This window comes from Agelaius phoeniceus, chromosome 8, assembly GCF_051311805.1.
Source record: "Agelaius phoeniceus isolate bAgePho1 chromosome 8, bAgePho1.hap1, whole genome shotgun sequence".
Classification (NCBI taxonomy): domain Eukaryota; kingdom Metazoa; phylum Chordata; class Aves; order Passeriformes; family Icteridae; genus Agelaius; species Agelaius phoeniceus.
In genome coordinates this window covers 27,566,158-27,592,304 of record NC_135272.1, presented here as the reverse complement: position 1 = coordinate 27,592,304, position 26,147 = coordinate 27,566,158, and the positions used below count along the sequence as shown (strand labels likewise).

Here is a 26,147-nt window from a genome sequence, read left to right as displayed (position 1 = left end):
ATACCCTGAGACCAGGAGTTTTGGACATGGTAAAAGGAAAAAAAAAACAAACAAAACAAACCAAAAACAACAACAAAAACAAACAAACAAAAAAACCCAAACCCCATTATCTCCTTTCAGAATCTGTTTAGGCCTTCCAATACTGATGAACAAGGTATTCCACCACAAAAATAGGACAGATTACCTCTATGCAAAAGTGTGCAAATCTTTGCTACTTATCCTCCTGACCCTATAAAAACGTAGGGCTAAAGATTTTCTGTATAAAAGTTGCAGTTTATTTCTTTTCTGATCAAGAGTTGTATCACTACTCAATACTACATTTTATTGCTAATCACAAATTGATGCACCGGGGTTTCAGAAGGGTTTGGTTTATAGCGTTCCTATGTAACAAAAGGAAAAAAGTTACAAATCCAGACTTTGCAGACACATTGCCATGTCCCTATAGAAGCAGGGATGCATTAGGTCTGTTTCATTAGAAAATTCTCCTCTTGAACAGTTTCTGGAGAACACACAATCATGATTTTCTCCAGTAGGAAAATCCACCCCATCATTCCATGCAAAAAGAAGGTGGCCAATTGCTCCACAGCCTAAAATCCCTTTCCTACAGAACGGGAAGGGAACATATATTTACACTGCTCCTACTGCGGTGTGTTAATGCTTAAATTATTAGGAGCAAGTTGGCACATCTTCCAGGTACACCTACTACCCAGCTCAACTCAGCCTCCTATGGCTGGGCTAGCAAATTCTCTCCACCACAACTGAGATGTGTCCTAATACTGGATAAAAATGCTACAGTAACCTTTGCCAGACAGCAACACGGCAGCACTCCGGCTTCAGAAGAGCACTGCACAGCCTTTCAGTCAGAACACACAGCTCAGTGCACACTTCACCTGTCTCAGACCCAGTATTAGCTGCTGCAAGCAAAAGCCCGTGGACACATGATAGACAGTGCTGCCCCAGAGCAGCACTGCTTCAGATACCGCTGCCCTGTCATCCCCAACATTGTGATGCTTGGATCTCATGAAGGGAGAGTTAGGACTGTCCCTTTATAGTCATATTGCCTTAGAGAAACTCAAAACAAACTCTTTGGGAGCTGAATGTCTATTGGGAGCTGAACACCTATTCTTGTTAGAAGGCTGCACTTCACAAGGCTCCAGAGAGATTTCACTGGTTCTGAGGCACATACTATTAACAATTAAACTTATGATTAAGTAAGTCAAAAGCACTATCAGAACAAAAATATTAAATGGAAGGTTAAATAATTTGTCCTACAGGATTCAATTTCACATTTCACCTGTTCACACAAGCACCTCCAGTCTGTTCAGATTTGAACAGCCTACAGCTCAACCTCAGAAAGGAGGTGCTGAGAAACAAGAGACTGAAGCTGCTTGCGACAAAAAAAAAGGATATAAATATAAAAGAGGTTCCATTTCCAGCACCAGTAATACTGCCTGCTCAAGCCCAGGTGTGGTCACCAGGGAGACTCCTAAATTCAGGAACATTATTCAGTTAAAACAATAGACCACACTATTCTGCAGCTGCCAGGATTCCTGGCAACAACTCCCCAAAGAGTTTGCCACCTGTCCAAATTGTCTCTAAATAAAAAGCAAGACTGCTCAACAAGATGAAAGCAACATCCCCAAGCTGGCTTATTTGGTAAGGACCCAACTTCAGACCAGCAGTCTGCAGGCATCAGCTTCAGCAAATGGGATCTCTTTCACTATACAACAGCTGCCTTACAGCTACTGCAGAGCATCAGCCTTTTAGCTTCCTTAAAATATAAAAGAACAAAACCCCAGAAGAAGCCCTGGATTCAAAGCATCCAAATATGGCCTGTTGTACTGGAACATTTAAATCCTTGGGGGAGTGGGCATCTTCTTCCTCTGCCACAGGCAGTGTTTACTCCATGATGGCCCGGTACAAGGCAGGTTCGATATAATCTTCACGGTAGCGTGAATTGATCACTCTTTGTCTCTTCCTCTCTTGACTGACCTCCTTCTCTTCGAAGATCTCTGTGAAGCGCATATCTGAAGCAATTGACTAAGAGAAAAAGAATTAGTCACTAGAGCACAGATGAAATCCCTGTCTCCACATCCTCCAAGCCAAGACACATGGGAACATGCAGCTTTCTTCAAAAACTGACTAAACACAAAAAGAAAAATATTTAAGAAAACTGGATTTACAAGTCTGGGGATAGGTTTAAGTGAACTGTAATTAGAGATCTAAAGAATCTCAAGTTTCAAATGTAACAGAGCACTTAATTTAAATTCACAATCACTTCTCAGAGTAATAAACAGTCAGCTGTTCCAAATTTCAAATAATCTAGTACAATTTCTGCTTTATGGAGCAGGCATGTTTAAACACCTGGTCACAGAATTCAGCTATAATACGTTCTTTCTTAAGCCTCTAATAGTATGTGAGCCTGCCAACAGATCGGCATCAGGGTGTGTGTGTTTGTGCTGTAAAGCATGACACCCCAGTGTGCTGTTTGTAACTACAACTTTTGTAGTGGGAAGTGTAAAGCAGTGGGGTAAAACAGAGCGTGGGATCTCCACCCTTAGTGATAATCAAAACTTAATTGGAGACACCCCTGAACAATCCTTTCTGAAAATTACCCCTGTTTGGAACAGGTGTCTGGAGACTTGCAGAGGTCCTTTCCCACCTGAATTATTTTACAGTGTCAAGAAACAGCCAGCTCTTTTGATGCAACCCTACTAAGAGCTTCTCAGAACAGAGGGTAAATGAAAGAACTTGGCCATTCTTTGAAAGGGAAGTACACAATAGAACTTACGAATACAAGTATGAAAAGGCATGCTCTCTCAGTCTGTGACTCTGTGATACAAACTCACACCCCTGCAGAAGGAGAAATTCTCTCCAGAGTGAGACAGAACTTTGTAGCCTGATCAACTACTTAGCTTTGCAATGATTAAGGAGAGCACCAGATTGTATTTTGCTGCTGCTGCTGCCACATGCTCAGGTTGCTGTTCAAGCACAAATTAAAACAAATTTTACTTCTTTAGTAGAATTTGCACCCTGTTTACCTACCAGCCTTGACTTCACTCTCTTAGGAAGCTCCTCTTCAAGAGTGTATACATCATCCCTTTTCACCATCAGCTGTGAACCATCTTCAAATTCCACCTAGAATAGAACCAGAAGTTGTTCTGTCAGAAGTCTCAAGTTAAAACCCTGCCACAGCTCCCTAGAAGTTGCCTTCTCCCTACAGAGCTCTCTTGTGATATAATCTTCTACCACTTGAAATTTATAAGATACATATGCAGCTATGCACACTGCAAAAGACTTGAATCAAAACCTCAATAATCTCATGATAGTAACAGTCCAGCAAGTCTTGGGACATTCTTTTAACATCTGACAAGACAGTCTGCCTGTTCACTTCAATACAGCCTGAATATTCATCCCTTTTGAAGCATGAAAGGCACGGTGCACTCTCACCAAAAGAAAAATAAAAGCAAAATAAACTTATTTTAAGTAGTTTAAATTACAGAAAGAGTCTGATGAAGAATTGCAGACCAGCAGTTTTCAGAAGTGGACACTTTCAAGTAGGTAGCCAGAGGAACATAAAGCTGCAAGCAATCACTTCCAGCAACTGTTGCCAGCATCTGTCATTGCTAACACAGTGAAAGTAAGTTACCTTGGAGTGTTCAAGCATGACACCCCTACAGCAACCCTGTTAACATGATTGGCTTGTTCTGAGTGATGAGTTTTGAGACAGCAATTTTATACCTGGTACATCTGGATAGCGTGTGATGCGACAAACTTTGCTCCATAAACTTGTCCGTCTGTCCATCTCACTTGCACGACTTCTCCTTCAGCAGGGGGACCTAACTGAAGACAATCTCGACTCTAGAAGAAAGAGAGAAGATGGGAGAGACAAGGAAGGTAAGCAGCTTCTTTATGTGAAGATTCAGCAAACCACCAAGGGGTTACACTGCACACCACCCCAACAATTCTCCATTTTAGGAGATGGAGAACTAGCTGACAGACATCTATTTATGTCATCTGCATTTAAATCCCAACATTGGTAACTTCAAAGTATTTGATGTGGGGATGGCATGCAAGCATCAGCAAGTTTTCCTTCAGACCTACCATGCTAAGCAGCCAGAGATTAGTTGCACTCCCTGTTATACCTGTCCCTGTATGGCCTCAATTAAGTCACTCTCAGGTAACATCCCTAAGGCCATCCTGCAGCACAGCTCAGCCACTACAGGAGCCAGGGAACAATTATCAGATCCCCTGATTCTCTACAGAAGCAAGAACTGACTCATACCATGTGTCCTATACCACAACATACCACAATGTCCTCTGGGTACAGGTTATCACTGAAGGAGCCATCATCAAAGTTGACCTCGTAGAAAGTCTCCTTTGCAAGGCTGACTACTTCACATTGGTAGAAGCGACCATTCTTGTGCTTACTGATGACGATCTGTCCAGGGGACAGATCCTGGAGTGCAGCCTTGGCTCGCTGAGAAGAGAAAAATCACTTATACAATGATTCAATAACAAACGTGTTGAAGACCATGACTGCAGTGCTGGCAGACAGCAAAGCAAAACATTTTAGTTCAGGTGAGCTACTCTACTTCAGCCATCATCAGCAACATTTTTAGAGAAGTTCTTCCTCCGGAATGTTAAATACCTAAAGTCTTATCTGTTATGTGCTACTGTCCTTAATTTACTTAGTAAATTAGGTTCTCATTCTTCAGAGCAATGGAAGGCCCTTACAGAAAACATTCTCTAACAGATTGTTGTGGTTTTGGTTAAAAAGGCTGCATGGCAACTTTAGAAACTAATCAATCACTTAAATGTGAAATTCTGTGATGACTCATGCAGACTGCTGGAGTACCAGCACTAACTCCTGCATATCAAGAACCACAGTGTTTCTCATTACAACAGTCACAGGAGGGATGTGATGTTTCCAGTCCTTCTAGTCTGCAAACCAAAGTACAATAAAGCACCTAAGATCAGAGTAGCAGCAAGGTTGAGATCAGAATCCAAGACAAACACTGTTAGATTACATTTTCTACTGTGAGACAACCAAACCTTCAATGAAGTTTCAAAATAATCACACAATCAAAAACTTCTCAGTGCCTCCAAGACACTGCAGTTCAAATCTTGGGAATAACACACCTACACACCTCAGCCTGAGATGGAGTCTTATGCCTGAAGCAGGTAATGAAGACAACAAATGGCCAGTCATCAGGCTGCATCATGACTCCTGCTGCTTGGGCACAGCTGACATGAAAGGATGTGGGACACCGACCATGTGAACACTGTACACAGCAACCTGCAATTCTCTTTCTCCTTTTCTTGCAGAAGATGCATTTCTGTGGACAGGAAATTAGAGATTATTGGTTGGTACTAGGTTTTACCACATACCAAGGGCTAGCTAACAGCTTATCATAGAACAGCTGTGCCATTTGCTGTTTTCTGACTAAACAGAAGCAGGCAGCTACCAGTTTTAGTTTATGACAAGACAATAATTCATAAAAGTAAAGTAATGCAATAGAAGAAAAACATAAATTAAATATCTACCAGCTCAACATGAACAAAGCATGCAACCCAAGGATGCCAGTAACAGATCTTAGATTAGATCAGCTTGCAATGCTCCAACTCAATAGGGCCTTTCAGCTCTTGACTAAAAAGTTACATAAATACAAGCAACAAGATTAGAATAATGGGAAATGACCACAGTACTAACAGTTAAAATTCTGTAACAACTCAGTTGGGCCTGAGGGGCAGTTGTAGGAAAAGAATGTTATCTGCAATGCATATGCACAGCAGAGTCATTTTCCCCTCAACACTGAGATGTTAAAAGAGTTAAGTACAGTTGCTTTCCGGCTGAAGACCTTCACCCATTATAGGAATGCCTCACATATCCTGAAGCATCTCAGTGCTTGAAAGCAGTCAACTAAGCAAATTGAATACTAGGGAGGAGAAAAACAAGCATGTTACCTGCCACATACTGAAAACCCTTTTGCTGGATCTTCATGTGAACAGACAAATACTAGAACAAGGAAAAATTTTAAAAAATGGCAGTAGGAATATCTGCCATCTCTCATACACAGAGTTGAGCAGCTTATACAGTTCAGTCTGGAGACTGATACCAAGATGACTTGGGTTTGATGGGATAAGCAAAACCCCTCAGATTCTGAATGGACTAGAGACACCACTGATGCAGCACAGGTGATCCTTACCAGTCTGAAACGTTGCAGGGGGATTTTGCCAACATCTACAGGACTCCGCTCTGCAATGTTCACAAATTTTGCCTCCAGTACAGCCACGGCACACATCACATGAACCCACCTGTCAGGGCAAAAGAGAGGAAAAAGAAATTAATATGCACTGGGCAAACAGAAGATGCTTTGGAGTTAAAGTAAATACAGTTCTATTCAAGTTTGCCATATAAACCACAATAAATAACCTCTGAGTTTAATCAGTGTAATCTTCCTACTGCTACTAACAGGTCACATGTAGGGCAAGCATAACATTTCTTCATACTTAAAATCTACTCCTAAAAGGTTTAACAGGAAAGCAACTCAGTGACTCCTGCATGATAAAAAGCTGCGTGGCCAAGTTTCAGTTATTCCATGGTGCTACGAGTCTGCCCCACTGCTATGTTGCATTCAAATAACTTTAATGATCCACCCAAAGGACACAGGACAGGCAGCTGTATGCACATGTTGCTGTAGAGGTACCTTGAATTTTAATGTTGTGCTGCTTAAAACTATGGTTGCCCTTTGTGATTACTGTAACCACAAATAAGATGGAAAATCAAAATCCTCCATAGGGAAGGTACTGAGAGATGCTAATTCATTTGAAACCTTATTTTTATGTGGTAGGTTATACCTCTGCATATTACAGCCCTGCACTATCAAATGCAAAGCAATTCACAGCTGCTATCAACAGAATGAGAACCAGGCATTACCTAAAAAGGTAAAAAGTGCTGTGTGAGAATGCAATGAACACACAAAGTGTGATGGGTGCTGTTGGTCACTCTGTTACACCAAATGCAGTTTACCAACTTACCCTCAGATACTTAGGAACTGAGCCTCTCCTTAAAATCAAAAAAATCTGGAATACTCACTTGTCATCATTGGCTCTCTGCAGCGCTCCTCCTCGTAAGGAACACAAACAGCAGTCCTGGAGTAAAGAAGAAAGCATTAGCTAGTGTACAACACTTGCTGCAGAACTTCCACCTCAAAATGCACATCCAGAGGAAGAAAATTATTCTGCTGTCAGAAGAGAACTAACAACCTTGTACAGATCAGCTCCTCAGGTCTCAAAAGTTGCTGCCCTTAGGGCAACAACTATAGACTCCAATTCTGTTGAAAGCAAGCAGAACCTACTACTGAAGGGCCAACTTTTTTGTTACAGGTTCCTTTTACATCTGCAACACCCTATATCCTTTCAGGATGTGCAATAAGATCTGGAACAAACATGAGGAAATAATGATCGAAAGGCTGACCCATTCCACTGACCTAGAGTCTATGTAGCTGTCTGAGGGAATCCCATTTTTCTTGCTTTCCTCACATGTGCATACCTGCCTAGTTATTAACACAAGTTATTTTCTGGCTTAGAAGTAGTAGCTACCATAAACTCAGACAGACGATGGAGCTATTCCCACATTCATGCAGAACATCTTCCCTCTGAGCTCAGCAACTTTGCAATAGTTAAAAGGATAACATTATGGTTTAAAAGTACCAAAACACAAGAGACTGGCTCCTAAACATGGTCTAAATTGTGTTCTTTTCACAGGATAATTAAATAAACCAACAACCACAACACTATGTGAACTAACTTTGCAGCCAAGTTCCCAGATGTACCAGACTCAATCTGTGAAAAACTTTACCTCTTCTAACGCATTTTCTGTACACCGGGAGCACATCCAGTCTTCAGTGGCCTTGTCAGGGGATACACCATAACAACCTAGAACAGACACATCTCATTTAAGAGTTTATTTAAACTCAAACCCATTTCCCTTGGGCCCAGAAATAGAGCAGGAATTAAAATCAATAAGCCCCAGGATGATGCTGTGTATTTGAAGCCACCCAAGCAGCCAACTGCCTACCCCACTGGGCAACAACTAAGTATATACTTCTCTGCTAAGGGCTGAACTTGGTCTATTTGTACATTAGGTCAACTGGCAGAAGCCTGCTATGATGTACAGGCTCACTATGGAGAACACCAGGGCTTAGGGTAACATCTGGATGCACTCACTTGCATGAACACAGACATGGCAGTTCTTGCAGGTGATGAGTACGCTGGTTCCATCTTCCTCCAGGTAGGGAGTTGAAAGATTGAGGTCAGTGCTGCAGCCAGTTGCAGTAAAACACATTTCAGGAATCAGGGGTTTAGTTCGGACCTTCCCATCTGCAGCAGCTGGAGTTACTCCAGAGTTTTGACTGCTGCCTTCACATTCTGCCTGTGAGGGATGGGTAGGGAATTTAAATTTTACAAGTAAAATGGTCTCACATTATCTTTACTCACACATTATTTCATACATATATCCAGTTTAAAGAAAAAATTAAGGTACTGAAAGATCATAGAGTTGGTAGGTTAGATGAAAATAGAGTTACATTTATAACTAATTATTACTATTTATAGTTATATTTATAAAATTCTTAGCTGCTGTGGCTTCAGAATGAAATTAATTTCTACTCTGCTTAATGCTACACTTAAAGTCTGAATTGCATCCCTCTAACGAGCAACAACATACACAAAGTGCTTTTTTTCTGACAGAAGAGGTAGAATCACTAAGCTCACCTCATGCTCTACAGGCAACACCTCTTCTGCATATTCCCCCTGTAATACAGAGGATCACAGTACTGCTATCCATCAGTGTACACTTATCTTACCTCAATATGGAAAGATTACCAACACACAAATAGACACCTACTACAATCCCCGTTACTTTTTCCCAGTGTAATTTTGAATAAGTCCAATGGGCTTTAAAACTAATTTGTTCCTGGAAAATAAACAGACTGAAAATGCAATATACAGCTCTGGAGACTTTCAGGCTAATCTTTCATAATTTATTCTTCTAAATCAATGTCAAATCAAACATCTAAGACATACAAAATTCACAGATGTGTATTTCCATTAAAGCTACTCCTCTGAACAGTTAAACAGAAATTAATTTTTCTCTTTGAAAAAATGTTCAAACCACCTTTTGTACCTTTTTAGGCTATCACAAAAGTAACTTGCCTAATCTTTTAAAATTACTTTTAGCAGAAATCATGGTAGCAAAATGAATCTGCACTGTCGCTCCTTCAGTGCTTCAAAAGCTAGGGAGAAAAAGTCCAGGTAATGCTCACAGTTGGAAGGAAATTGACATTTTTTCTACAAGTCTTGTTTAATCTAATTCTGTAAAACTTACTGATTTAAACTTACGTTGCATGTCAAGCAAAAGACAAAATGACTGAGGGAAATCTATAACAAAATTTAAGAAAATAACAACTTTTTTCCCCCCCAAGCAGCAGATACTCTTCTTCTTCCCAAGGAAAGTGCATACTTGTCTGGCATTCTGTGCCAATTTTTTATTTGAATGTGTAACTGAAGTGAGTTTCCAGAGTTGCTATAGACTTTCTGAAGTTGGAACAAAGACTCTAACCACAGTTCAAATCTTGGAAGAGTTTCTGCTCCACTGCCTGGTGTAGACAGACATTTGAAAATCTACAGCTAAGAGTTTTCTGCTCAACAGCAACTTACAAAAAAGATCTTCAGGGAACTTCAACTGTCCTCAAATTGCTAACTTTATACCTTTTAGCACTAGTAAAATCCTCATGTACCATACAGATCCTAAGTAGTATTTCCATTCCTAAGAACTTACTCTCATATAGAAATAGCAAGACTGAACAGAAACTACGGTCTGTGGTTTTCATTAAAATTAGGAACTATATGAAATATAAATCTGCAACAAAAATGTGAGGTCTTTATTTCCAAAACTGTGGTGAACATGTTTCTAGTGCCACCACAACTATAGAGTCATCACAAATCAAATACGCTTAGCGTATGGGAAGGGTCAAACTACCTCAAAGTTGCAGGTCAAACATGCAGACAACTATTCAAGCTACCTTAAAATTATTTATCTTAGGTATATAAAAACAATTAATTGAGGGACTCTTGCCTGCACATTTATTCAGCATGACAAAAGACTTCTGCACCCCATCCCATGCTACTGTCATGGATATGCTCCAAGACCAGACAGCTTTCAATCCATACCATCTACAAACACATCCCTAAATGCTTTTAAGTAAAAGTTTTTCATCCTTGCCAGCTCATCAAAGACCATGTACTATGAGAGGACCTAAAGTGTTTTCTTAAAAACATTTTAGAAGTGAAGGAGTCAGTCTGGAAAGGAGAAGTCAGCTTTTATAGAAGTCAGATTTTATAGTCAGCTCCAGCAACATTTAAGCTCCATTCTGTGGTTTGAGCAAAAGCCACAAAACACAAAAGCTTCTGCTGAACAGCTGAGCGAGCCCTGGGGACCCACAGGGGCCCATCACAGGTCTGAGGATGTTCACCCACCCCCTTGTGCTCTCCTGGAACAGCTCCTGGGGAAGACTGCAACATTGATACAGCTTTTGTTAACTGGCAATATGCAAACCCACATATTTGAAACTATGTACCACAGCAGCACCTACTCTGTTACCTCTGTGACAGCATGAAGAGTCTTGGTTTCATACCTGATATGCCTGGAAGAGCATACACACAGCACAGTATGGGGGCTGCTGTGCCATGCTGCGATTGTATTCTTTCTCAGCCTCAAAGTTTGGTGGCCGATTCTGCCACAGCTGGCTCAGTGGTTTGGCCCATGCTTCTGTCTCCTCAGCCTCTTCTTCAGGAGTTAGCTGCTCTGATGCCTCTGTGATAAGAGAGCATTCACTCAGTGACTATATGACCTTTTATAGATGTTCTTCTTGTAAATGAAACTAAATAAGGCAAGAAGCTGTGAATGGAGATGAAAGAAACACTGCCAGAACGCAACTGACAGAAGGGTGATGGAAGCCAGTAACTAAGTCTCCTTTCTAAGAGGCTTCTACTAATCAAGCAACAGGGCAGAACCAGCTCCAAATTACATCTACATCAAAATTAAAGTCATCCACCAAAGAATTTGGCATTAGGGTTGTTTTTAAAATCCCGAACATTTACATCAGTGACTGGAATATTCTAAGGCAGACGCAGTTAGGCAACAGTCTCTGGTACTGGTTTAATTTTGCTTTCCAAAGAAAATACAGGAAAGAAAGATGACACCATTTGAGAGAAAAGTTAAATGATACAATGAGATATGCACCTTGTCTAGCAGGCAGAGCTGTCACTTGCTGACTCCTGTTTATCACCAGTTACTTACTAGAATATCCCACACTGCCCACAGAAGCTGAGACCCTCTCTCCAATTTCCCAAGGAGCACAAGGCTTTACTTACCATCATCACTGATGCAGTCTTTGACCAGGAGCGGGTGATGACGGGGGAGTTTGCTCAATGGCTGGCGACGGCCCTTGGACTTCTTACTCTCCTTCAGGGAGCTTAAGTACTCCTTCCCCACCTGGACCAGGAAAGGAATTCAGCTGTCAGTTAGCACGTGCCCTTTTGACACCATTCTGGAAGGAATTTACTTTGAACTTAGAGAAACTACTTCAAAATGCACACATGCTTCCAAAGTAACTTCAGCTCTAAACTCTTTTTCAAAGTGCTCAGAGCACTTTTGCTGTGAAAAACTGGACAGAGCTGTACTAGTTCTGTTGAGTCAGTAGAATGGACACTTTTCACAGGTCCCAGTGTAGCTTTTCATGCATGTCTGTTTCTTTAAAGAATCATGTAAAAGACAGAAACAAAGAAAGACAAGTTGGATGGTTCAATTTAAAAGAGCCATGATAAGAAGTCTCATGAATTCTGGAGAAGCCTCAGTTTGTGCATCACTTAAAATATTCCAAATTTAAAAGTAAAAATAAAATAAAATAGAAAAAATACTGAGCTCATAGACATGTCAAACTAAAAGGGTAATTTTAAATGAAGGGCACTTTAATTCTTTCCGCTTATTAATTGCCTTCATGTCTTACCAGACAGACTGGAAGAAGGAGATTGCAAGAACAGCTATTTCCTCTTCCCTTAGCCCCATACAAAAACAAGTGACACACTGACAAAATTACTACTAACCTGACAAGCAGGTCAGTAAAGGTAATGATTTCAACAGTCCAGAAAGTCTCCCTCTAGGTAACAGCCTACCTTTTTAAAAATCTGTTATTCTTTTAAAAAGAAGTGAATCTTGGATTAAATACATCCTACATATGTTTAAATATCTTCTTTTCATACATGAAGCCAGAAGAGAGCATAATAATCATGACCTCTGTTCTCTTACACAGAGTTGCATACAAGGCTTCTAAGAAACACTGAACTTAGCATTCACAGTCACCACCTAATGGAAAATTTGTTTCCAAGTACACCCCTCTGGGGAAAACAATCCACACCCATTCAAAATTTCACCTTTTCCCTGTACCAAGCACGTGATGGAGACATCAGTATCTGCAACAGAATATCTTCAGTTTAAATAGCCATGACAACTCTTCAGTTTCAGCTTAATTATCAAGATTGGTCTATCTGCTGTTCCTTTGGTGTAATTTTTGACTTCTCAGAAGTCATTACTGGCCTCCCATTCTCTAAACACAGATTTAAACAGGAAAACAAAATATTGGAAAGACACTACCAGATAAGATTCTAACTCTTCTCTTAGGCTGTTTAATAAAACATTCACTGACAGCTTTTTAACACTCAGATTTTCATTCTCCCAACCAATATTTTTGCTGTATCCTTTCACCTCTTTTAAAAGGACACAGAGATGTATCTATGCATGCAATTTTATACTAAAAACCCCTCATCACATGAATGTGCTTTCAATAAAGGCTGGAACAAACCAGATTCATTTTAGGTACAAACAGGTGTCTCTTAGTACAAAAGGACCTCAATCATTCTGTAACACTACCATGTCAAAAACATTAAGCTATCCTTTCCATTACAGCACTTAAATAGTTTAGAAAAGTTCTCAAGACAGGTGATCTCCTTGCTTCCTTGAAGGGCTAAGTATACAAGGCTTTCATCTGAATTCTTGTGTGTTTAGCAAAACCCAGAGCTGCAACCTTCTATGCACCAGTGGGATGAAACTGTCATCTGCACAGATAGGAAGTTTTGTCACAGCAAATTCCTGACCATGGAATTACAGCCCCCCAGCTTTCAGTTCTTTTGCCTCTCATACCTCTGTCAGTTCTTGCTCACTGACACTGGAGCTGGCAGTGGCTTTCCTCCCTGAGGTGTGTTCGCTGTCGGAGCCGCTGGCATCGCCCTTGGCGTAGCTGTGCACTGTGAACACCCCGGCTGGCCCCGGAACCGTTCGCTTCGCCAACACATCACACGATTCCGAGTCAGAAGAGTAGGAAGGTGAGCTGGACTGAACACTGGATGTAGCACTCTGCTTCGAAGCTGGCAACACTGAAGTGGAATTTGAAGCATGTGAAATGGAGAGATCCAGTGCAGCTGCTTCTTGTTCTTCTTCCTCAAGCTTCACCGGTTTCAATTCTTCAAATTTGGCCGAGTTCACACGATCTGGAAGAAGAGACAGACTGACTTTTTCTGAAGTCTGAGCAGAAAGAGGACATTTGTGCAACTATTTGCACAAAGCCAAACAGAAAAGCAAACTACTACACACAAAAAAGCAACAGCATGTCACATAAAGAGTAGATGATTAATTCAAACACCTATAAAGTCATACATTGCTTAGTCAGAGAGAGAATAAAAGCATCTGCCCATTGCCTCTCCCGTCACAAGAGCTAGGGTATATAAAACAAACCAGCAGACAGTGAGTGCAAATAAACACAGATGATCCTTTATACAGACGTGTATGTAGTTAAAACAGCCCAACTCCTGGCCATATGCTGCTGTGTGTAAGTGACTACAAACATTCATGGAAGACTTACTAGAAAAAGGAAAAACAAACCCACAACCCAATAAAAGATTATTAAATACAAGATGCAAACAAAAAAAAAACACAACCAAAACACAAGAGGGGGCTGGAAAACAAAACACAAGAGGGGGCATCAGAAACGTCTTCCCTGTTCTTGTGTTGTTCCACATGCCTCTTGCTCCTCCCCTAATAGCAAGGATAACTCATCCTTTACAACCTACAAGAATTTTGTCCAGCCTACTTATTACAAAATTACAAGTAACACACCTATAAAGCAAACCAGACCCACACTACCAGGAAGTGTGCATATGTTTTACTAAGCAATTCCTATAAACAGGTCACATTGCTCTAGAGAGATAAAAAGGAGCTTAGACTGCTGAGGCATCCCATATATTTCTGTATGCAGGTAGACAAAATAAAGAGTAAAAATAAAAAACTAGGAAATGGTAATATTTCAAGTCTTATAACAGTACATTTCTGAGGTGCTACCAATGGCTCTGACAAACCAGTTCTGCTTTTTTGGACACAAAAGCATCCTATCAACTAGGATCATATTGAAGAGTGCCCCAGACAAGCACTATATAAGGCACACAATTACCTGGAAGTTTGATCCTTTGTTCACCTTGCTGCACAAATTCACTCGTGGGCCTCTCACGAGGCTCTGCCATGTCCGCTTCATACTGTGTGGAGCTCAGCTCCTCCTTAGGGAAGGCCTCACTCTCACTCACCTCCTGAGGCACTTCCAGGCAGACCCTGTGCCTTTTTGTTCCTATGCGGTGCTTGAGGATGCTGCAGAAGACAAATCCCTATGTCAGGTTAGCAAACACATAAATGTGTTACATTTCTGTGTGAATGCATAAAACACAGTCTGGTTTGGACCAGCGTTTTATGAGACAGCCTCTGGAAAGCCAAATAGTTTCCAAATTATTCTGAAGTGTTTTCTTTGCCTTTACAGAAGAAAAATCAGTAATCCCTAAAGATGACTTCTCAGCATGCTAATCATGTATTAAGGCAGCTGTCTCTAGCCAGGCACTCTTTACCTTTAACAAAAAAAACCCTCCAAACAAAACCCCAAACGAATCAAACCAAAGAACAAAAAAATTCACCACTAAAGGCAGCTTTAGGAACAGTAGCTGGCACTGACCAAAGAAGATTTAACTGCAAAATGTAAGATGATTAACCTTCACCAACCAAGAACTGCACACCAATACCACAGCTTGCAGCACTGATTGTACCAGAATTTGCAAGCAAGTACTGTCCCATGATCTCAATACAACCCCTTTTTCTACTGGCCTGTCAGTGCAGGGTACACACTGCCAAGCCAGGCTTTGGAAGTCTGTCCCAGGATGAAGAACTACCTTCCTAGCTGGTGTATTTCCTGCTTACCACAGACTATCTAATTATGTGGACTTAAACACTAAAAATATATTAAGAGTAAATCCTGTTTCTTCCAGGAAAAAAGATTATTGCTAACTTTCACTGTTCTATCAGAATGGCAAACATTTAATTGCAACTGGGTTCAAATTCCAAGAATCCAAGAGAAAAGCAGAGGACTATATAAAGCTGTACCTTTTTGTCTCATCCCCATCCACCTCCTCTTTACACATCTCTTCTGTTTCCATCTCCTCAGCACACTGTTTCCCACTCTTGACTTTTTGCATGAGATCCCCTTTAAGGAACTCTGCTGCCTCTGGGGTTGGAAGAGCATGGTCAATGACAGTCACGTCCTTCCCAGCTTTCCAAAGCTTGTAACGATCTGGCTGGTACTTCCTGACAAACACATCCATGGAGATCTTCACCATGTCCTTCCGACAGGAGCACTGAAGTCACAGAAAATAATAAGGTAAGGCCAAATACTCAACAATTCTACTCTGCATTTTTCTAGCATTTTGCTTTCAAGAGTTTAAAGAAAAAGATCCCACACTCACATGTAATTGAGCCTCAGAATTCTCAAGAATCTTTCCCAGGAAATCAAAAGGGTATATATTAGGTTACTAAAAATGGCAGAAAAGCCAGCAAAAAACATGAAACAGAAAACCAGATGTTATCACAACAACCAGACAGAAAGCTCATCAGTCTTTTTACACAGTTGCTCATAGAAGCTGAGTGTTTTAAAATCAGCTCATATAGAAACAGGTCACAAAACCAGAGACTATAATGACGAAATCAGAGCCACACAAACTCTGGGCCTACCCAGAACAGTAGAGGTTCCCTTCCCCTAGGCATGGTTACAACTAGTGCTTCAAAGCATTCACTTCAATGTAGCTTCTGGAAATGTAAACCTTGTCTGAAAGGCACCTCTACAGGGATGTAACACTACTCACTTTAAAGGTTCAGCCAAGATATTTATAAGTTATTTAAGTTCCAAAGCCGCATTCCAGGGTAAACAGTCAACAAATAATGGTTAAAATACTGGAGAAAAGTACTGATGAGCTCTGCCCAACAAGCATATTCTTTCACATCTGGAAAGAGAAGCAGTTCCATGCCTTTCTCTGAAGCCTCGCATGAGCTGCAGAAACTTACTGAAAGTTGCAAAGTTACAAAACATGTTACATGCTATCCATGGTTGACACAAGGCACTAAGCAGGACTCTGCCTGGATGTTGCTACTTTATGAGAAAGCAGACATCCATCACATCTTAAAAGGCTTGAAACCACTCTCCTAAAACAAGCAGTGGGGGCTTAATGATGGCAACAGACCACTCACCAGCACCGACTGCTTCCCGTACTCAATCCACCGAAGAGTAGCAAAGTTGGTAGATTCAGCACAGTTAAAGCCATGGTTAAAGCCTGCATGATAGCTATAAGGAAAGGTTATCATGAACTCTCCAGCCTCCTGTGTCACCTAGAAGACAATTGAGACATCACAGTGTTACTCAGAGTTTAAGAAGGTACTTGGTGAATATGATTAAAAGGAGCTCCTGTAGCCGTCTCTGCAGCACACCCAAAAATCCAACTCACAGATGGTGGCTGGAGCTCCCTTCTGCAATGGACAGACTTACTACTGACCTTCACTATTTTGCTACTTATGTTAAATATCTGTTTACTGAAAAAGCCATGCTCAACAGTTTTTTTTACTAACACACAACACAACTGGTCAATTTAGCACAAGAATGGTTATACATACAAATACTCTGTCACCAGCTATATGAAGTTCATAAAGATACTTATCTGTATCAGCTACAGGTTTGGCTGAACAGTATCTAAGCTGGAGTAAATTTCTATCCACACAGAACTTGAAAATTTATTGCTGTTTTTTTTTGCTGTTCACATTAGGGTACAACTCTCAGTCAGCCTTCCACTGCTCGCTCTTCAACATTTCCCCCTTGTAAAGGCTTATGACAACAAAATCCTTCAGCTGCCCAAGCAGATGATACAGTGTTTCTGAATAAGAGCTCAAAGACTACATCTTTAATATCTCTGTGTGGGAAGGGGAATGGCAGGTTGTTACATGAGAAAGTGAGGAAGCCTATAAAGTTACTAAGGTAATTAAAAGGTAATAGGGGGCAAGCCTTATTTTCTATTGAGGAAGCAGATTACAACAAACAAAATTAACAGGGGAAAAGTGGAAACAAAAGAAGAAAAATCTCACTTCACTGAATACACATCTAAACAGTGAAGTGAATCTAACACTTCAGGAGATAATGTTTAGTTTTAAGTTAAAAAAATAAAAAAAAAAATCACAGAAACTTAAGTTTTTGTTTTTAGGAGCCCTTGACAGATTTTTCGGTCTCAAACTCCTTCAGGCCCCAACTGCCAGACAAACGGAAGTACAATAGGAAGGATTGCCTTATACCCTGCCTGTTTCTATTTTCCTTTCTAAGCATCTGCTACTGGCTGCTGTCAGAAGCAAGACAAGGCTGCAGGAATCTCTTGATCAAGCTGGTATAACCACGATTACTTTTCTACACCTTATCAAATGGAATTCCGTATTTCTTCAGAATTGATGGAGAGATGAGAGTCATCTTGTGACGGAGAAATGCTTCACAGCTTTGGGCACTTCCTGGGAAAAAACCTGTTTAAAATAAAGACAAGGAGAGATGTTACAATTGTGCTCAAACTACATTTATTTTTCAGCAGTTTTATGAAAAATTACTGTACAGACACTTTTTCCCTACAAATATGGATCATCTTATTTGAAGCGTGCTAGGTTTGCATGCTGAAGAAAAATTACAAATCCCTAAGATTTATTTTTTAACAGCTGCCAGTTTGAAAGAACATAAAAAAGGTTTCAAATAGAAGGATCCTCTCTTGCCCATAACTTTCCAGTTTTAATAATCTATAGCTAAGGATTTTCTCATTTAAGGACAGACAGACCACAAGTTCATTATTTGTAATGTGACAATTTCTCTTGTGTGTATCCTGTAAGCAAACATTCAGAAGTAATGTAATCTATATTCTAAAAGGCAAATTATTAGTGCAGTCATGCCAACCTATGCTCTCTAAAACAGCAGAAACCCACTGCAGCTGTCCATCCCATCTTTAGAAAAAGGCAGGACATGAACTGCCGATTACCTTTTGCAAGTCTCTCCAGCCTTTTCCCATGCTCTGGAGGGATGGAGTACCTGCAGTTGTAAGAACAAGTCTGTTAAGTTCAAGTGACAACAACAAAATCTCAAAGTCTGACTGGAAATCGTATTCAGTCATCAAGATGTGAATTACTTTAAAAAAAAATTCTCTATGTCTACACTTGTCTTTTTCAAAGTTTGATGTAAACCTAAAAATCTTCATTGAGGACTTTTACCTTTCTATCCCGAGAAAAATCAACATGCAAAAGCTGACCACTTATTTTAACAACTTTCACTCAAGCAATCAAGGAAGTAAAAAGTCTGACGTACATAATTAGCAGATCTGTGCAGCAAAACATGAATTGCAACAAGAAAGGGAAGAGCACTTCCTGAACTGTCTCATTTCACAGCAGTGCAACCTCAGTATACTCAGGGCAAGGAGGAACACAGGGCAAGAAAGGAAATGGAATCACCTCTTTCAGCTGCTCAGACAAAGATGGGACTAGGTCAGGTGCCACATCCTTAACACAAGCACAACTCACGGAGTGCTCTTTAGAGCTACATCTCTCCCTGTACACACCTTTTAATGGGTGCCACAAAACTCCTGGCTGGTATGACTACAATAAATAAATCAACCCACTTAGTTTGCTTTCACTCTGGAATACAGTGCTATATTCTGAACAGATTCCTTGCTAAATTAATCAAAGATACTAGCAAAGCTCACTTCTTCCAAGTACTACTGTAGAAGAAGCAATGGCCAAATAGTTCAACAGACTGAACTATTCTGTTTCATGTTTCTCTGCTACTGCCACTGCATGGGGTTGTTCATGGGTCACATTGTGCTAGCTATTATTTGCTTCTTCAAATTTGTAATAAAAGGCAGCCAAAAATACTAATTTCCAACAAAAGTACTGTGGAAACAATTGTTGAAGTTGCTTGGAAAATTCATTTGTGAACAGAAGGGCATGATTCACTCTTAAAATGCAACCCATGGTACAGAGAAACTCAGGAGCCTCCCCAAAAAAGAATTAAGAAAGCTCAGACACTGGACAAACCACCCAGTGACATCCACTAGCCTGATATTTAGATATATGATAAACAGCTACAGTTCAAAGTCTATTAAAAACTGCCTGTTCCCCCAGTGCCTGTGTGACCATACCTCTGTATGGTCAATTAGAGCCTCATTGGGAAATGATAAGCAAATTGGCCAAGTTTTGGCCCTACCACAGCAGACAGCATCCATACTGTAATTCAGAAGAACTCCCTACATCAGGACAGCAACCAGACCCTTCTAGAAGGTTACCAAACAAATTCTACTGAGGACATGCACTGTTCTGCAGCTCCTTACGTGTTCTTGTCATCACAGAGAACTGCAGTGCAAGGCTGGAAAACTGATAATTATTTTAGTGAGCTCTTAGCTTTGTGACTGACTCCAATATTTTATGGTACTGATTTTCTACATGTAGAAGATTCCTTAAAAAATCTTACCATGACTTGGGTTCCCCAAAATGCAAGTAATTAATACTGTAGAGATCCATGTCCTCAGTGTGCCAAGCAAAGGAAGTTTTCCACATGCCAAAATATAGGTAAGGAGTATTCACTCCTTCAATGGTTATGCCACTTTCATTCTCCACAATATCCAGGATTGTGTTCAATCTGCCAATATTCCACGCATCTACATGCTGAAAAACACAAGCCTCATGTCAAACAAGGATTACAAAGTACAGAATCACACAGCTGAGATGACACTTTGCAAAAGCTTAATAGATACTTTGAAACAGCACATCACAGAATGACACAGCTCAAGCTGCGAGATAGTTCACCTGAACCTAAAGTTCTGCATGGTGGCTTGCACAGTGATTGCTTATTGGCCTTTAAGGAGGGGAAAAAATACCAGTCAAAGTAATGATTACAAAGGAGAAATAATCATGAAGCTACAGACTTAAGAGAGCAGAGAACAATAGCTGATGTTGATTGAGTTTGAACTGATGTCTGAACCCTCTTTAACAAAACCACTTTTCATTCCAAATATCTTTTAAAAGAATAAATCATGAGAATTTAGGAGACAAGCAAGCAGAATGCAAATTGTCTTTGGACAGTTATCATCCTACCACCTAATGGCTATAGAGCTGCCCCACAAAAATACATACACCAGTGGATACCAAAGCAGCATGTATCCACTGATCTGCCCTTCCAACCCTCATATGCCTTTCAGGACAAAGCAGTGCTTGGGCAATAGTGGTTTTTGCTCCCCCACACTGAAGTGCTAGCAGAGGTCCCTTGGAATGCTTCCTCTGTCAGCTGCCTACTCCAGAAGCTCAAACTATGCTAAGACTATCATTAACTTGTTCCAAAAGGTAAGAGTCAAATGCCACATTAGTATTTATGGAATGCAATGTACCAGGATAACTGTTACCTGAAAACCAGAACAGTTTCCTTACCTTGTCGTAGAGCGTGCCATTAACGTCAGCCCCGTAGATGGGGGCATTGAATGTAAGGTTCTTCCAGTATTTTCGTTCAAGGTCTTCAAAGTCTGTGTACCGAGGGGTGCAGTACCTGAAAAAAAACAAGAAGGATAGTAAAGACTTTGCAGTCTGATATTTGACAACTCTGAGCCAATGTTTTCCTCGACTGAAAGAACAGAAAGCTACAATAAAAAAACCTAATATGTGATAGCAGCCATGGCTCTGTTTCTGTTACACTTTGGAACGGAAGTATCAGAAGAAAATTACTTTCCCCATTTCTCAATTTACTTTCACTTTTGCTTTGCACACTTTTCTGGGGTCAGAACAATTTCACCTTCTACCTAGCTACTTAGAAGCAACAACACAGTCAAAACCAGAAATGATACAAAGAACAACTTAAAAAAAAACCCAAACAAACCCAAAGTTTTCTGCCACTGTGAAACCAGCAAACGTGCACAGACTCACCATGGTTAAACATGCTCTGTTTACCAGCAAAATACCTGCTCTTGATGCTCATTCCCTGCTAAACATATATGGGACTATATGTAGCTCTGGGGGGCCAAATTTAGTCTTAACACCTATTTAATGTGTGTCTATATACATAGATTCCAGACAGTTACATATATAATGTAAAACAGTAACTTTCATCAAATTATTCTATTAAACAGAACTCTAAAATATCTGGTCTGTACTGCTTTTGAAAGCTAAAACAAGCCTTGATGGACTGACGGCAGCTGGCAATTCCAATGCTATTTCTAGTTACTGCAAAGGCTTTTTTGCTTCAATTCCTTTTGAAGTGATCTTCATCTCCTTTTTTATGTCATGAACATTCCTTTCTCCACTACTTAGTAAGTATTTCAATGGTCTAGCTACTGGAGACAGATAGACAGGAGCCTACAGCACAAACAAAAAGTTCTGCTGCCTTTACACACCATCTTGCTGCACAGGTGACAAAGGTCCCCATGCACACAGCTACACAAGCAACCTCAACTGCCTGGGGCATGATGCTCACACTGCTGATCCCAGACCGTAACGAGGACCTGGTCCCTGTGGGGAGCTGCTCTATCCCTACAAGTGTTCAAAGCCTGCTTGGATGGGACCCTCAGCAACCTGTACTTGAGGAAAGAGTCCCGGCCCCTGACAAGGTGGGGAACCGGGTGGTATTTAATGCTCCTTCCAACCCAAACCATTCCATAACTCTATGTGCCCGGGACCGGCCGTACTTGTCACTGTTGGCGATCCTGCGGAACTCGCGGACCGTCATGGCCTTCTTCTGGATGTTGTACTGCGTGAAGAGCCCGGACTGCCCCGTCACCACCTGCTGGATGGGCGCGGGGATGACGAGCTCGTCGATGTCATCGTAGCACTGCCGCGGCTTCCACTCCTTAGGCGGCACGATCTGCGGGGACACACGGGCCGGGAGCGGCGGCCGCGGCCGGGGACAGCGTCAAACTCGGGGAACTCGGGCCGAGCCCCGGCCGGGGCGCGCCCGCCCCACCGGCGCCGCGGCGTAAACAAAGGGCGGAGGCGGCCGGTGCGCGGCCCGGGGCCGGCGGCGCGGCCTCCGCCCGAGGGGAGAGGGAGTGTCGCACCTTGGCCAGGCCGGCGCGGTGGGCGCCCTGCGACTCCACGTAGGCGATGTAGCGGCTGAAGTCGCGGAACTCCTCCATGGTGGGGCGGAAGGTCATGATGCGCTGCCCCGGGTTGAGGCTCTCCAGCTCCGAGGCCATGATGCCGGGCCGGCCCTGCGCTGAGGAGGCGGGGGTGTCCTTGCGGGGGGCGGGACACCGTGCCTGCCCCGCCCCTCCCGCCCGCCGGCCAATCGCCGCGGGGTCCGCATCGGCCCTGCCTTCTCATTGGCGGAGGGCGTGTGCCCGTCAGGACCCCACGGCTCGCTCTCCCTCTCACGGCGGAGAACGCCACCGACTCACCCCCTCCTCCCGCCCGGCCCGGCCCGGCCCGGCCTGGCCGGCGCGGCGGAACCCCAGTCCCCGCCCGCCGTGCTCACGTCGGCAGCGCGTCCCGCTCCTCCGCCGCCCCCGCCCGACCCTCGCACCTACGTCCGACCGACGTATCCCTCCGCACCACGCGCCCAAAGAATCCTGCGGACCGCCGACGCCACCGCGGCCGTTCCGCTCCGCCCGAACCCCGCCCGGCCGCCCCGCCTCTTCCCTCCGCCGCCGCAGCCAATCGCTGCCCGCTGCCCTCTTCGCAGCCAATAGGAATTCGACGGCCGGCCGGGGCTGGCCGGCGAATCAGGAGGCCGGGCGCGGGGCGGTTGCTAGGCAGGCGGGCCCAGGCAGTTGCTAGGGGGCGTTGGAGCGGGGGCCGCGCCGGGGCTCCCTCAGCCCGGGCAGGCACGGCGGGGGCGCCGGCCCGCAGGCCACCCGCATCCCCTCTGTATCCCACCCGCTCCCCGCCTCCGGGCCCGGGCAGTGTCGCCGGGTGAAACCGATCCCGGTCCCGCTGGCGCCCAGCGCGAGGTGGACGCTAACCCCGAGTGCGTGGGTGCTGCAGCGAGCGGGTGAGTTTGGGGCACGGAGCGGTGATACCCAGCAGGCACCTGCCAGCCGAGCACACGAACCCCGCTAATCATACTCCTACAGCTTCCGTGTGTAAACAAAGCCGGAGTAGAATGTGATACTTGGCAAACGTTTGGCAGCGAACGCAGACTGAGGCTGGAGCAGCACCAGGCCCGGCCCACGCCAGGGCGCTCGGCCAGCACCGTCCGGCCGTCCAGAACCGAGGAAAAGCCGCCGCAGCCTGCGGGTGCTGCCAATAGTCCAACACCGTTCGTGTCAGGGACTGGGACCTGGCAGTACAGCTTTATTGAGCGTGTACAGGGCCCAGTGCTTAACACAGCCTGTCTAGGGACACTGACCTCTCCTTGGCTCGGACTGGCTGCGATTTTCACACTCTGCTGTGCTAAATGCATTCTAAATCTCCAAGTGCCACTGAGCAACCTTGAAAGTAAGCACAACCCACCTGAAAAAGCTCATAGCTATCTTCAGAGACCACACTTGGTCCCTCATGCCTAAATAAAACCCTAAGTTCACTGTTTTTCCTAATACCTGTTTCCTTTGCTGTCATGCTACAGGCGGGCAGCAGCCCCAAAAGGCCTGATAAAACACCCCTCCAACACAGGTTTTTACTGTCTGCTGCCTCTCTGGCCTGCTCAGATGTTGAATTGCTAGGTAGATACAGACCAAACCCCCAAAGTGGATTACAGCAGCAGGCACGACACACAGCCTCCTATAAAAAGTCAGACAACTGTCAGGTAACAGTTTTGAAACAAATTGCATTTCTGGCCTTTCTGGTGGCAGCTCACTTCTCATCCTTTAGTCAAGAAACACCAACTTTCTATTATCATAGAATCACAGAATGGTTTGAGTTGGAAGAGACCTTGAAGATTTTCTTGTTCCACACCCCTGCACTGGACAGGGACACCTTCCACTAGACCAGGTTGCTCAAAGTCCCATCCAACCTTGCCTGGAACATTTCCAGGGATGAGGCATCCATAAGTTCTCTGGGCAATCTGTTTCAGTGCCTCACCACCCTTGTAGGGAAGAGTTACTTCCTTACATCTAATCTGATCCTGACTTCTTTTGAGTTCAAAGCCATTCTCCCTCGTCCTATCACTACAGGCCCTTGTGGAAAGCCCTGCTCCAATTCTCTCTTTAGGCACAGGAAATTGTGTAAGGTCTCCCTGGAGCCTTCACTTTTCCAGGCTGAACAACCCCAGCTCTCTGAGCCTGTCCTCACAGGAGGGCTGCTCCAGCCCTCTGAGCATCTTTGACCTACTCTGGACCTGCTCCAGCAGGTCTGTGTTATTCCTGTGTTTGGGACCCCAGAGCTGGACACAGAGCTCCAGGTGGGGTCTCAAAAGAGCGAAGTAGAGGGGCAGAATCACCTCCCTTGCCCTGCTGCCCTCAGGAGACATGAGTCAGCCTTTTCAAGATGACAAGTGGCAAAATGTTCCTGTGAGCAGAAACGTGTAGGCATGGAAGATAACCTGTAATTGTTACTGGGGACTGAGATTGCGTATTATAACTGGCAAAAGGGCAACAATGAGCTTTTAATTGGAAGGATCAGTATTATTTCTGCCCTCAGAAACGAACCAGGTCAAAGAGGAAAAAAAAAGGAAAAAAATGAAAAAAAAAGTCACTCTCAACTAGGAAATGTTACAAATGAAAATGGCAATGTTGCTGAGGACAAGAAATTCGAGGACTGTGGGGGAAGGAGTTGCCAAGTTACTGTGCAGAGTCTGCTCAGATTTTTTCAGTGTTACAGCTATTTCTTTTTCCTTATTTAACAAGTATTTTGCCTTTGAAAAACAAAATTTAAAGCAATGGAATCCCAAAGGGATAGTGCTTGGTCAGGATGTTATTTGGAGTAGCTGATCTTTAAAGGTCTTTTCTAACCCAAACCACTCTATGATCCTGAGTTAATATCACCAGGAGGCAAGCCAAGCTTGGGCAGTGCCTGCACAGCTCCTGCTACAAGCATCAACAGTATGCATAAAAAATATGAAATAGAAAGAGCAGAAATTCACCTTTGACTGGCTGCCATTTAGCTGCTGTCCCACCTGCCAAACTGTGGCCTTTACAGAGCTGCTTATCTGAGGCTGCACTGGGGCTACCTGGTATAACTAAGGAATGGAAAATTTTCACCAGGGGTAAAAAAAAGGCAGCAGTAATATCCCAGCTCCATTGCTTAGTGCAAATATGATTGATCTGTTTGACACTCCAAACACAAGAAGCTGAAGTGTCTTACAGCACCATCTCCAGACCATTCCTTCTGATATGGAGCTCAGTGTAGTACTAATACCAGAGAGTGGGAAAAGTCTCAGGCTGATACCAAAGAAAATGAGGCCAAAAAAAAAAAAAAAAAGCCAGCTGTGGTCAATCCTTTCTAGCTGGGAAAAGCTGAGCAGTGCAGCTCAGGAATGTCAGTAACCAAGCCCTGGGAGGAAACAGGGTGGCTCTGCCTGCAGTGTGCCATAAGCTGTGGTGCTGGCTCAGGGGGCAGATCAGGCTGGCATTGCTGTTGATCCACCATGCACCATGGTTTTTTTTTGTTCCCCTTTTATTTTGTGAGATATATAGAAATAATGGAAAATAAATGTTCAAAGAATAAGTGTTTTTAAAATGATATGAGTCCATTCCTTTTGGAGAAGTGTTGGCTTTGTGTGAGCAGACAGAGTGGA

General features: G+C 43.0%; 1 protein-coding gene across 2 annotated transcripts; it reads right to left on the bottom strand.

Moving 5' to 3' along the window:
- Positions 1–252: 252 nt before the first annotated feature.
- KDM4A (lysine demethylase 4A) lies at positions 253–23,112 on the bottom strand. Of its 2 annotated transcripts, none has more exons than XM_054638132.2 (22): positions 23,002–23,112; positions 22,534–22,686; positions 22,165–22,340; positions 20,918–21,032; positions 19,965–20,158; positions 18,484–18,533; positions 17,880–17,983; positions 16,676–16,813; positions 15,539–15,789; positions 14,568–14,758; positions 13,265–13,611; positions 11,440–11,560; positions 10,701–10,879; positions 8,233–8,437; positions 7,865–7,941; positions 7,100–7,155; positions 6,210–6,318; positions 5,151–5,339; positions 4,310–4,480; positions 3,742–3,861; positions 3,046–3,138; positions 253–2,040 (listed from the first exon to the last, which is right to left on the bottom strand). In XM_054638132.2, the coding sequence occupies exons 2-22, from the start codon at positions 22,669–22,671 to the stop codon at positions 1,900–1,902; spliced, it is 3,165 nt and encodes a 1,054-aa protein (XP_054494107.2). In that variant the 5' UTR covers positions 22,672–22,686; positions 23,002–23,112; the 3' UTR covers positions 253–1,899. The 2 variants fall into 2 exon arrangements, with proteins under 2 accessions (XP_054494107.2, XP_054494108.2); XM_054638133.2 differs by having other exon boundaries at positions 22,998–23,110.
- Positions 23,113–26,147: the final 3,035 nt, after the last annotated feature.

What these genes read in the sequence shown, in the direction of transcription:
- KDM4A (XM_054638132.2), bottom strand. Translation starts at nt 22,671, where the DNA reads ATGGCCTCGGAGCTGGAGAGCCTCAACCCGGGGCAGCGCATCATGACC. An exon ending in ACGGAATTCCATTTGATAAG is followed by an intron (nt 16,814 to 17,879) that starts GTGTAGAAAAGT and finishes ATTGTCTTCTAG; the next exon opens with GTGACACAGGAGGCTGGAGA. An exon ending in CCATGTCTGTGTTCATGCAA is followed by an intron (nt 7,942 to 8,232) that starts GTGAGTGCATCC and finishes TGTCTGTTCTAG; the next exon opens with GTTGTTATGGTGTATCCCCT.